The sequence below is a fragment of the Mchenga conophoros genome, linkage group LG17 (genome assembly GCF_057382185.1).
Source record: "Mchenga conophoros isolate Kocher_MC1m ecotype Shallow Benthic linkage group LG17, M_conophoros_male_GT1.1, whole genome shotgun sequence".
Classification (NCBI taxonomy): domain Eukaryota; kingdom Metazoa; phylum Chordata; class Actinopteri; order Cichliformes; family Cichlidae; genus Mchenga; species Mchenga conophoros.
Window position 1 is genome coordinate 3,509,565 of NC_140542.1, and position 14,027 is coordinate 3,523,591.

Genomic DNA, 14,027 nt, shown 5'->3' on the forward strand with positions numbered 1-14,027 from the left:
AAGCATTTGAAAGTCCTGGAGTGGCCTAGCCAGTCTCCAGACCTCAACCCCATAGAAAATCTGTGGCGGGAGTTGAAAGTCCGTGTTGCTCGGCGACAGCCCCAAAACATCACTGCTCTCGAGAAGATCTGCATGGAGGAATGGGCCAAAATACCAGCTACTGTGTGTGCAAACCTGGTAAAGACCTATAGTAAACGTTTGACCTCTGTTATTGCCAACAAAGGTTATGTTACAAAGTATTGAGTTGTATTTTTGTTATTGACCAAATACTTATTTTCCACCCTGATTTACAAATAAATTCTTTACAAATCCTACCATGTGGATTCATGGATTTTTTTTTCACATTCTGTCTCTCACAGTTGAAGTGTACCTCTGGTGCAAATTACTGACCTCTGTCATCATTTTAGGTGGGGGAACTTGCACAATCGGTGGCTGACTAAATACTTTTTTGCCCCACTGTATAATATGCTGAATAAACCTAATTTCTGTTTACTTAAATATATTAAAAATAACATAAAATTGAATTACTTTTGATTATCTTGAATTTATTATTAATTATTTACAAATTAAGTTAACAGGACTTCAGAGTACTTGTGTTACAACCCCAGGTACTACTACTTTACAGTCATCAGTACAGTCCACTCCCCCCTCTAAAAACGTTTATAACTTTCTATTTTAACAGTTCAAACACCAAATATATCTTAAACGATCATCCTAATGAAAATAATTATCAAACATTTTAGCTCTATGAAAATTAAAAAAAAAAAAAAAAAAAAAATCAGCAAATAGGCGAATTATCCGAGTTATGTTCCACAGAAAAATCCAGGAATAGGTGAATTCACGAATACTGAACCGCAAATCGATGGAGGTCGCTGTACAATTAAAGAAAAAAGATGGCTTCTTCCTTTTTCTGTACTCTCTGTACCTCTACAAACTTAATGCATGGATGCTACATACACATGTTAACACAGTGTGCAGAGCATCATTCTTGTGCTTTTAGAATAAAAGACAGCGTTGCTTACTAGTGTTAAGATAGTATCAATAACTACCAGCCTGTCAGGACCCAACTCTCAAAGACTGGTTGGATCGGTGGTTGAAATTCTCCCCATTCCTCCACATACCTCTCTGAGGGAAGATAAGTGAGTCTGTGTCTAAGCATTTCTGAATTAACACCAGCCCAATACGGTGATCGGTCACCTACGTGGAACTGAAAAGCAACCAAGGACTGAACTTTTTCTTCACATTTGATACAGCACTATTTAGGGCACATTCTATGTGAAAGACCAGATGCCACACTGTGAATGTCTTCCAGGAGAGAGAGACGTGCAACTTATTAACCCAAAGATGTGAGGAACTGAAAAAGACTAAATTAGAGTAAGAATACATCTGCTCCGAAATCTGGAAATAACCTTTCAAAGAAAAGTGGTGCACATGAATAAAAAAAAATTTAAAAAAAGCTCTGTCATAACAGAGGTAGCTGATTGTATATGTTGGTAGTCTTAAGGAGGCAGTCAGCATGTAGCCTGCTGGGAGAGATGACTGTGATTCATAAGTCAGGGTTCAAAGTTATTTTCAGCTTCACAAAAAACGCCTGTTTCTCTCACTTTGCAGTTCAAATAGTGGAAGCAACCAGAGTCTTACGCAAAGAGCATGAACAAAGTCAACCAGCTCTATCGAACACACTCAGACACGTAAAACTCATTTGCAGCACTGGCCATTAAAATTAGACCAAAAAGTTCATCTGCAGACAGCGTTTTCTCAAAGAAGAAACAAAGCACTCTTTATACAAGAGACACGAGCTGCACTGTTAACCCATTAATATCATTTAAGAAATCTGGTTTTACAGGGTTTTTTTACTCTTTTTTTTTTCTTAAGAAATGTTCAGAGATCGTTTTTAAAAGAAGCAGAGCTTTCTAATGACAATTTTAAAAACTTTTTTTAAAAACTCACACACATTAGTTTTATGGGTAAAGACACGATTGTTAGCGGTTTGAATGTAAATCAGGTTTCCCCATTGGTGATGACTCTATATGTGGCACTTGTAGAAATCAAACATTTCAATGTTTCTCTTAGCGAAACTTCTTTATGGAGCCTTTAATGTAAATAGTAGTGACAATTCAAATATTAAATGTTTGGGTTTTTCCCACAGTGAAACTGTGAAGTTAGCTTTACTGTTTCAGTCTACTCCTTAACATGAAATGCAAGCAAGCCTGTAATTATTACTTGTTTTTTTTTTTTTTTTTTGTTTTTGTTTGTTTGTTGTTGTTTTTTTTTTTGGGGGGGGGGGGGGGGGATTTTCTGTAACCTGTCAGAACACTACATTACTTCATGCTAACAAAGCTACTTCTTACCTGACAGTTTGCATCAAAAATAGAAAACGTTTGAACAGGATTAAGGAGTAATAGTAGCTCCAAAACTACATGCAGTCTGTGGTATATGTTCAGCGGTGTTATCAAAATTCAGATCTTAGACAAACACAGACACAAACCACTCGCTAAAGAACTCAGGAAATGACTATATAGGAAATAACAGCCCTCAGTACAACTTACTACTTACTGCTAAACTCTGCTGAAAAGCTCTGTTTGTCAGCAAACTGCGTAAGAAGGCCTGACATAGTGAAAAATACTCAACTCAGTATAAAAACAGACTGGTTAATGCTTCACATAAAACTATGCGAAAAAAATGTCTTCAAACACCGATATGACACACGAGAAACTGAAAAAAAGGGTATAATTGTTAGAGTGAATTGTTAAATGTTGTCATTTTATGCTTGCCAACTCTGATGAAAGGAATTCCACTGTCCTTCCCCCCAGATTCTCGAGGTTCTGGGTGGGGGGGGCTGTAATGTTTTATTGCAGATGCATCCTATCTGGAAGATCTGCTTCTTGTGATGTTGCTCCTGCTTTTATGACCCTTTGGTCAGCAGGAGGTAACACACACACATTCTTACACACACACACAAGCACACACACATTCTCACATAACACACACACACACACACATTCGTACAGAAGTTCACACATATACATACAATGCCTCGTCTTAGAACCATGCGGCCGTTGCTTTGCTGTGATGTGTTTTGTGTGAACTGTCTCTCAATAAAAGGCAGTGAGAGAAGGCCGCCGTCGGGGTCATTTTCGTGGTGGACACAGACGAGGCCTCCCTTGCGCAAGTAATCGATCGATCGACTGTCTTGTTTTCTTCATGATGAATTAGAGCTGGGCGATAGAACGATAACGATATGTATCGCGATATAACTTTTACTCGATAGAGAAATTAAGCTATCGCGATAGACCTCGCCGCTCTTGTCGTCTTAAAAAAAAAAAAAAAAGGTCAGCCGATCCAAATTCAGTAGCGCAGAGCCGAACCAATCATAGCCGCAGCGTCACGTCGCGTGACTTGTTACGTACAGCACAAGTGCCAAGCCGCACGTGTGTTTGTTTGGGAAGCAGCCAGCGCGTAATGGAGGAAATGAGTGTGCCGACTAGAAAAATCAACCGAGCGTGACCGAAGAGAAAACAGATGATGGTTCCAATGCCGGAGAGATTGTCGAACGGAAGAGCCATAGAAGTTCCGTAGTGTGAAGGTATTTCGGCTATTTCAAGTCTGACAAAAAACAGAGTAGCGTTCACTGTAAATTGTGCCGAAAGCAAGTCTGGAAATACAATAAACTGGTGCATGCGTCACACTGTGCGCTACGTTATTGTTTCGGTGAAATGAATTTCTACAATACTGTTACTGTTAATTCTACTCTCTGCAGTGTTTAAATGCTTACATATACACACAGTTACTGTCCGTCCACACATACGACTCGGTTCTGCTTCTATGCCCCAGCTTTGTTTACTTTTTCCCACCGAGGCTTCTAGACTTCTGATTGGCCAACATTTCTGCACGGTTAGGAATCTAGCGCCACCTGCTGCTTTGGCATGTTCATAGCAGCGTTTTCCTTCATTTCTGCCTTTATGTGTGGACGGGATTATTTTTTAAAACGAAAACGGAAAATCTCCGTTTTCAAAAATACCCGTGTACGTGTGGACGTAGCCTCAGTCTCTGACTGGAAGCGCTAATTCGTCATTCGGCTTTTGTCAGACTGAAGTAACTGTTACAACTGTTTGAAAAGCTCAGCTATACAACAAGGAGAGATTGAGAATTTCCTTTTAGTTCTCAGTTTATTTGATATTGACAAAAGTTAGTCAGTTTTGTCTGTTCTTCTGTAAAACAAACTAAGATTTATTTTTAGAATTAATACTTTATTTCTAAGTGGAATTGACAATTTAGTCTGTTTCATTTGTTCTATTTTGAAACTTAAACGCTTTAGCGGCTGCCTTTTGTGTAGTTTGCAATATTTGCCTTTATTTATCTGAAAAAGTCTCATGTTCCTTAAGTACATCTACCCTGTTGAACTTATTATGGGAAATAAATATTTAAATAAAAACAAGCTGCTGATAATTTCACATTTTACTTGTGAGCAACGGCACATTTAAATCTTACAAATATAGTTATTTGGCTTATATCGTGATAGATATCGTTATCGCCTGAAATGAAAAAAACATATCGTGATATGAAAAAATCTCATATCGCCCAGCTCTATGATGAATAAGTCACTAGCATTAGCGGGGCTTGTGGAAACACAGACCCAAAAATAATGTATTCATTTAACTCTAATGAACTCTGTGAATCTACTGCTAACAAATTTTAAGCCCAAGCATTGATTCAGCATCTAGAATACTCAATAGGGAGATATTTTTTCTTTGCATGGGTCGTCTACCAATGGGAAGGTCGGCAGATCGATCAACGGCCCTTATACGATTTGCCCTGATGCATCCATTGGAGTGTGAGTGTGTGTGAATGTTAGATAAAAGTGCTTATGTATATATATAAATATATATGCACTTTGAGTGCTCAGAATTGAGTAGAAGGCTGCTATACCAGTAGCAGACCACTTATTTATAAGTAACCTTCAGTTCCTCTGATTGTTTTTCCACTTCACTTGTTCTTTGTCTGTTGAAAACAAAGGCTATAATTTGCACTTCAGTGGTCATAACAACAACGATCTGTAAAAGTGCCATGTATCATATGTGACACTACACAGGACTCCGAGGACAGCTGCCACTCTTCTAGCATCATAACTACAGCTCATGAGCAGACAATCAAGTTGAGGAAGTCGATACTCCAACAGTGGTGTTCACCTGTTTGTCAGTGTGCACACCAGCAAAGAGGAAGGGAAGCTTTATCAGTTTAGAAATCAGCTACAGCTGCCACATCATCTTTTCAAAGTTACTGTTTTTTTCTAGCTTTCAGTTTCAGTTTCTGAGGTCAACGCTGTGAAAGATGAGCTCGCTTTTCCTGTTTACTTTAACCAGTTTGTTTTAGTGGTGACAATGTGTTTAATCAGCCCACGCTGTCACCTCTGCTCTGTCAACACCACCCTCATCTACACAGTGATGCTTACAAAGTAAGGCAGCCTCAGTTCCTCACTCCCCAAGAGGAGCCTGAAGCCAATTTTCACCTCTGGTTCCTTGAAGCCTCCTGTTGCTTCTTCCTCCTGTGACATTATGTGGCATTTTGGATTTCGGTACAAAGAGTCTCTATAAGCTCTGCTAGTTGAAATCTTTTCATCAGAGCCGCTCTGTTTATTTTGCCGATACCTGGGGCAAAATAAATATTCCTGACTATTAGTCTGAACAGTGTTCTGAACGAAGCATAATCTGACTTTGAACTTGCATTTGAAGTCAGGGCTGTGGTGGGCAACTTTCACAGCTGAAAGTTTAAACAACTGAAGGTGCTGTTTACATAGGTGCTCATTCCCTTAACTTACCAAAAGGCTTTTTTTTTTTCGACTGGTAGGAAATTTAATCAGTCAAAAGCTTCAGGATAACCTAGAACTGGAAATCTGAACATAATGTTACTATCAACCATTTTCATACATATAGAAACAGCTGGAAAGTGTTTCCATTGTGCAGCTAGTATCGGTACACTAATGTTCACTAATTGCAGTCAGTTACTATCTGTTCATGATAAGAGACGCATACTTGCTGGTGCAACATAATGTGCCACACAGTATATGTGACAGCGCTAGTGCTATGTTAACCAAGTTCTCCCCTGAACACCCTGCTCCCTCAAAAGTAGATCAAAGTGGTTCAGCGACTGTGCAGGGCTTCCTGACATGCATGAGAAGAGTTCACTAAGGGCTTACAGCATCTGCAGATTTTTATTATCAAAGTAAGAAACAGGGTGGAAGCAATTTTGACCGCAGTTATATCCATACATATTCACGTTGATACAGGCAATTTACTATTTATGTAGAGAAGAGTGTAAACCACTGATGGTGACTGAAAAGATGAGTCCAGGGGGTACACTGCCCCTTACCCAGTGTCAGTTAAAGAGAGTCTCCAAAATTTAATTGTTCATAATTCAAACATCTTTGCTTATTACCTTAAAGAAAAAACCATCTCACCATTTTGTAAACATTCATGTTGGAGTTGGCCTAAACTTCTAAATTGTGCATTCTCATTGGCAACTAAGAGGCTCAGTTGTGGGGGAGGATTGGGGAGTGGTGCCATGCAAAAGGCCATGAAATAAATGAGCTTTTTCTCATTCATTTCAAATACCTTAGCTGATGATCTCTGAGCCACAGACTCTCTTCTTCTACCTCTGAGCTACCTCAAACCCATTGTTCAACTGCATAATGGTTGTTGTGCCTTTTCACTGCTGCCTATTATGACCAGCAGGTCACCAGTGCTTTCATTTCAGTATGTACAATGTAAATGACAGCAGACTGGATGACGGTGGATGTTTGAAACAGGAGGGGGTGGGCTGCCATAAACATTCCTGAAGTGTCTCCTGACTGTGAGGATGTCAGAGTTAAGGGAGAAGCGGCAGACACCCGGCATTTTTCCCAGAGCCTTTCATCTGGGGTTGGGAGGCACCCTTTTCAGGCAACAGCGGGACGAGCCTGCAGCAAAGTACATCCCACAGTTTAAGTCTCACACCATTCTGGCACTGTAGTCACTTATAATGTGTGATGAAGTGATAACACGCAGCCCCAGAAGCTCAACAAAGCAAGTTTATGCTTAAATCCCAGAGTAGTACAGATTCATTAAATTAAATTCACTTTTTAAAGAACAGCAGTTTTACAGCCAATATTAAAACATGGCTTTCAAACTAATTTATGCATCAGCAGTTTTATTATGCAGTCCCTAAAACAGGCTGTGAGAAATTAGCTTGGGCTACTAACAGCGACTGAAGGTTATCAGAGCTCACTCCCACTCTTTGCAAGAATCAGAGAAGTAAGGCAGGGCTTTTAGCTCCGCTCCCATTCAGTGGCATTGTGTTTCACTGTATGTGGAGGCCTGTGGGAGAGATAGCCTCCACTCTTGTCACCCCAGTTATCTGCAATCATAATTGCCCTCCTACTGGCTGCAAAAATGGCTGCTCAGGATTATGACTAAGGTGAAATGAAAGGGCAGAATGAGAACAGAGGATAGAAGGGGTGTTTTATGAGAGCGGGGGGGGGGGGGGGGGGGGGGGGACGCTAGCTACCTGACACTATTATGGAGATACAATTTTCATTGATTTTTACTGTCTCTATCAACAATGATCTTATCCTAATACACCAAACAAAAATATGTTTATGCATATGACACAAATGTATATGCATATATTTCTTCAGGCTGTGACTGGATTTCACCCTGCTTTCAAAATAGTTACTAGGAAGTTACTAGATTACCGGACTGTGATGATCTAACATCTGTCCGTTAACTAAAGCTGCAGTTTTAAAAGGCCCAGCAAGTAGCATGATAATGTTTCAAGGCACACATGCATTAATATACACACAACATATCGTGGACGATGATGTGTTCTGAGCGCTTCATGACTGTATCCTCAGATGAGAGCACGTTTGATCTTCAACATCTGCACCCAGCACACCACCTGTAGGCTCTGTTTTTTTTATAATGAAAGCGTGTCAGCACTCCATGCCTTGTCACCCTTGCCATATTTGAGTCCAATCATCAAGAACAAATGGACTGGGGTTCCCCTTTGACACGATTGTATATGAATTGAGTTTCACACTGCAATAACAGAGTGTGGCTGTCACAGCTTCCCACAGTACAAAAGAACTTGCCTCATCTTAAACATTTCAGAAACTATTGGAACTGGATTCAATTTCATGCAGCTCACCATAAATAACACAATTACTGTGTAACATATAAAATATAATAGAATTACTGCTTAGTGCGCAACATCTTTGGGGGAAAAATATCTAAAAAAAACAGCTGTTTGCCAACCAAACAGCTTAAATCCTTTGGCACTTGACAAGCAAACACAGTGCTGGCTTTCATGTGCTTTGAACCACACACATTTTACAAAGAACTTAAACTTAACGTCTCCCTGGATGCATTTATACTTTAACATCTAATGTTTAGATGAACCTGATGATGTGTGGCTCGTAGTACTTTTCTAATGTCCTAAAATCTCTCCTCCAAAGAACATCTAACTTGAAGTTTATATGTTACACGCTGCCACTGCTTTCCAGCTTTTTATTTTATTAACTACATTTCTGAATGTAGACCTGCTGTGTGCTCTGTTAGGAGTAGAACAAATGAAACTATAGACATAAACATCTTTTCTTCTCAACTTTAAAGCTGGATTTTTACTTTGCTACTTTCAACAAGGAACGCCCAACAGGAAGTTGCAACAGCTTTACATTGCAGCACACAACAAAGAACAAGAACTGCAGATGACCGTACCCTTTTCCTTTTCAGTAGCTGAAATCATGATTTCTGTTTGTTGAGGACATTTTAATGACTCATATCTGTGTGACCTTTAATCAAGTGTCAGTTTTGTTGAGCCTGAAAAGTCTGTGGCAGGCTGGTAATATTAGCACCTTACGCTAAGTGTAAATTGTACTTTCTGTCACATAGGCCAAGAAAACAGTGAAGCTTAAAGTTAAGGTCACTTGCCAGATTTGTAATCTTGGGTGTGTCAGTTGCTTGCCACAATGTCTGAAAATATAGCACTTTTACATACTTTATTGTCCTTATTTATATTTTCGGATAATAAATCACATTAGAAATTTCGCTTAAAATGTTAAAAACACATGCCTACCCAGAAAAGTACCCACTTATGCATTATGACTTACCAAAGTTTTCTCAGGTTCCTGCTGGGACTCAGAGGAGGACTCCATGGTTGTGTCAAACCAGAGTTAGGCCTGTCAGTGCTGCTCTGAAGACTGCATATCTGTGAAGAAGAAGATGAGATCAGAGACAGGAGGACTTTACAGCAAGTGTACTAATGTGGACATGTAACTAAAATTCATTTGGGAGTTTAAAAAAAAAACGGACTATTTTGAAAGCAGTTATTTCTTTCCTTCATTTGCATGTTTCTCAAAGTGTCCTTTCACCTTATGTGGGAAGTCTAGTTTCAAGATTGGACTTATTTTCCGCATTATGCCTACTCATTTTTTTACAAGTGAGAAAAACCTGGTTGTGATGGCCATATAGAAGCAGAACAAAGGCTCTCTCTTATTTTTGCCATTGTATTCTAATGAATCAGAAACCTCCTCACCATCCACCATTGCCCTTTCCACCCAAACAAGGGTGCTATATCTCCAGGCCTTCAATAAACAGCCCGTTTCCAACGCACGTGGGGGAGGATGGAGGATTAGCTTTTCTTTCAGTTCCCTTCCCCAGAGAGCCCTGAAAAATTCATCCTTTCAATACGTCTTTTTCTGTCTGCCTTGAGCTTGTTTTCCCTATAGAAGTGTTGGAGTGTGGCATTGTTTTTAATCTTAATCTATCCAGGGGAAGGTTGTGCTGGTTACCACTTAGCTGCTCCACTGGACCAGATGGGGATTTACTCAAGGGTACATCAGTAGAGTAAGTGTTGTAATGTACTCTTTGGATTTACAGAAACTTGCTACTGCTTATATATTTGTCAAGGAGTGGGGCAAAATATTGATTTGGCAAAATATTGTGAAATGTTACAAATAACAGTGGCACATGATTTGAATAGATTTGCTGGAACGTATGAGTGTTTCTAAATTTCTAGACCACGTCTCTACATCAACCCTTCTTATGAAATTAATGAGGATGTGAATAGAAGTTAGCTAACTTGCACAGACATTATTTACGTAAAAAAAACTGATATCAAACTGTGTGAATAATGTATGATTCTGTTGTTTATTTGTAGGGTTATTTATTCTTGTTCATTCCACAATTAGTGTACTGCATCGTGCATGATTGACTTGCTTTGTATTGCACATTGCAGAATAGTAGTATCATGACAACATTGTTATCATTGATTTCTATGACACCCAATCCTGATATTTAAAGTGGTGGGAGTGGGTTAAAGTGTTTGTGTGGGTGGTTTTATTTTTTTTTATATTTTTTTAGCATTTAACTCATTTAGAGGTAAAAAGTATCAACAATAAGTATCTATACTTATCCACCCAAAATAAATATGCGATTGATGAGGTCAACAACTGCTGTAGCAGTGAAATATTTTTCAGAAATTGTTGTAGTAGATCACATGACTAGATGCAACACTGACATTTTTAATGACATTAATAAAAAAAATGTAATTAATATGGACTTGTCTAACTAACTCTTATCTGCAATTCATCCCTAAATGGAAAACCTTGATATCGGTTTGCTTTCCACTTTGTCACTGTATCCATGCAAAATATTTAAAAACAATAATAATAAAGTCTTGCTCCATTGTATTCAGCTGTGATGCTACTGTTCGTTAAATCCTGAACATCAGTTCCTGAACAAGCGAGACCATCTGGTTAATTACACCACGCTTTTGGGGAGATGATTTTTTTTTTCTTTTTTTTAAAATATCAGTCACTTACACCGATTGCCGTTTTATGTTGATATGTTAATGTTATGAATCTGTTGGCCCCACCTGAAAGAACACCTGAACACACTATGGCCAGTGGGACACACGTTTTTCTGAAGCATAGCCCTCTTTATAGGCTGATGGTCATTTTAGAAATGATTCCTTCGTTAATAAGAACTGATAGAGTTTTCACAAAGTTTGCTTCATTATCTGTTTACTTTTTGGCACATTTCAGACCAGAATACAGAACAAAATGACTGAGTTTGTATCAGAGGTTAGTGAGGGTGGTCTCTGCCTATGCAGCAACCTATGGAAAGATGCCAAAACTATTTTAATGATTATCAAACCACATTTTATTGATATATACTGAGGTATCAGTATATAGGGAAGAGGTCATCAAAATATAGGGGGAAAAGACTCAAATATATTTTATTCATAAAATTTCCCCCCAAAATGACATATGACAGAATTTTTAATTAAATCTCCATATGTGGACATCTGCAGTCAAATCCATTTTGTACAGGATGTACTGCAGATTTTTAGCAGCAGCACATGAAACGTCATCGCACACACCCGCTATTCAGAATGTCCCAGGACAGACAGCACCAACCATCTCTTACAATTCTGGGTTTTATATTGTTCCAATAGCCAGTGGGTGACATCATCCATAGTTACAACCAGTTATACAGTCTGTGAGTGCTTTATTTATTTATTGAGAAAACTGTCTGATCATATTCTTAACTGGATATATAAAGGTTAAAGATTACAATTTGATGTGTCCCTGCCTGAGAACAGTAATCAGACCATTCATCAAGAACAATCAAAGCTCAAAAGTGTGGAACAAATGCCTTCTGAGGACATAAAAGGACAGTTTCAAGCCCAATGTTAGTGAGCCAGATTAGTGAGAAACAGAATTGTGTGTAGGAAATGTTCAGGAAATCCCAAAGGCTTTCAAAAGGTGGTGCACTGCTTCATTACAGGTAATATCATAAGCATAGAATACAATTTTATTTGACCCAATTAACCACTTCCCCACATAAGCCAGCAGTTTTAGATAAATAATCACAGACTAAAAAAAGTGCTTTTTCCTACTAACATTTTGGCAAAGTCAAGTGAGCGGCTGCCAATTTTAAACCACGTTTCCTTATGAAGGTGCCAAGAGGAGAGATGAAAAAAGTACCAGGAAGGAAGGAGTCAAGGAAACGCAAATAGTACCCAATATCAGACCGAGGACAAGAAAACAGCCAGAGTACAACACGGTCATTAAATCCCACCACCAGTCGTTCAACCAATGAGACGCTCCAATGCTTCGACAGCCTCAGTTCCAGCCAGCACACACACTTCATGTGGCCTCAATTCTCAAGGACCCATCAAGCTGAGACAGATGCTTTCCACTCGTTGTCAAAGTCAGCTTTAGAAATCAGCACATGACTCAGCTGGGAGCAGCAGCTGAGGTAGGAAGAATTATTAGAAATATCAGAATGTTCTATAGCAGTGTGTAGGAGGGTTTTTTCTCTATTGTGATGATTGCTAACACTTACTGCTATTACATAGTCTGAAGCAGTAACAGGAATGGTGACAGAATTTCCCTCTGGGGTACATAAAATGTCAAATACAGTTGGCATTTTGACACTGACTTACATTTTCAGTTGATACATTCTCAATTCAACATACGCCTAGCCCATCTTGGGATTATTAAATAAACAATAGCTTTTTATTTGCCCTAGATTTGTTCATGTTGGGCCACGTAATACATCATTATACTAACTACTTTTTGTTTTGTTTTTTTATATGGTGAGTTTGCTGGAATAAGGAAGCCATATTGTTAAATATGAGCAAGTCCCTGTACCTAGAGTAACCTGGTGAAAGTGGACAACGGGAGAATTTGCACTGTGGCACTCAGTGCATGGCTACTCATGGCTATGTAAAAGCTGGCACTATAAAGAATCCCCATCCAATTTCAACTTTGCATTAGTATTCTTTCTGCTAACAATACTTGTTAACAGTATTACTTACTGCCTGATAATTATTATTATCTTCAGTTAACAGCATGTCAAATTGCAGATTTATTAGAGTCAATTAATAAAACAGAAGGCACGCCAATGACAGGAACTTAATCTTCTGCTTCTATTTTCTGGACTTCGTCATATCGTTTGCTGGCACTTGTTTCAGTTGGACCACAGCAGTCTGTGAGCAAGGAGCTATGCATCATTGCCAAAGATAGAGGGCAAACACAGAGGGAATCCTAAAATTGTGGCTTGGCAGCGGGCCCCAAAACAAAGCCAGAAATACAAGCAGGGTTGGGCTTTTTTTCCCCACAGACCCCCCAAAAATGATAGTGTTGCATATTTTCAAACACTACAGAGGCTAACTGTTGGTTTTACAAGGTACTTCCAATATGATGAGGTTCTTAAAGAAAATCACTAGGATGAAATACCACTGATGTCCTTCATAGTTGGATGTGTCCCTCATACAGTTGATATGACGGTACAGTCATGGGAAAAAGAACATTTTCAAAAGACTATGCAGTCCTGTTCTTGAATCGTTTCTTTCCTAGTTCTTATCTTGTAGATTTGCTGCTGTGTTTGCATGATAGTCTCATTTGACTCTAGAATACTAGAGTTCATGGTAAACTCAATAACTGCAAGGTGCCCTGGTCCTGTGGCTGCAAAACAAATCCCAATCATTACCCGTGGTCAACATGCTAGGCAGTTGGCATCAGACATTTGTGCTGATGTGCTGTGTTCAGTTTTTGCTGTGGTGGCAAAACATCTCTACTCATCTCGTCTGGTTGTCCAGATTCAACCTTGCAAACCTAAGCAGTGCTGCCATCTTCGTTTTAGAGAGCAGAGGCTTTCGTCTAGCAGTTCTTCCAAACAAGTCATATTTTTCACTACCGCTTCTTTTGCTTCTTTAATTTCTAAACATTGCACCGTGTGACCTTTGGTGTAAATTTCCAATCCCAATGTCCCAAAGCTAAGCTGGTTGTATTGATGTTGCTGTCCACTGTCCAAAGGTGAGACAGCTCTCTGACATCTGGGGAGGCACATTTACACTGCTGTCACTGCTGAATACTTGGAAAATGAATGCCAATGGTTAAGTGACTCATACAAGTCTACCATGCTAGCTGAGAGAAACCATGTGACTATGTCATAAGTTGGGTGCTGATATTTCAGAATTCAAAC

General features: G+C 39.1%; 1 protein-coding gene across 3 annotated transcripts in view; it reads right to left on the reverse strand.

Annotated features, from left to right (window-relative positions):
- Positions 1 to 14,027, reverse strand: part of osbpl8 (oxysterol binding protein-like 8) — a 107,140-nt gene that overhangs the window by 62,792 nt on the left and 30,321 nt on the right. For all 3 annotated transcript variants that reach the window (XM_085250914.1, XM_085250910.1, XM_085250911.1), the window contains exon 2: positions 9,143 to 9,240. Coding sequence is in view for 2 of the 3 variants with exons in the window: in XM_085250910.1 (XP_085107036.1) it covers positions 9,143 to 9,187 (45 nt within the window). In the remaining variant the exon portion in view is untranslated. The remainder of the gene's footprint in view (positions 1 to 9,142; positions 9,241 to 14,027) is intronic.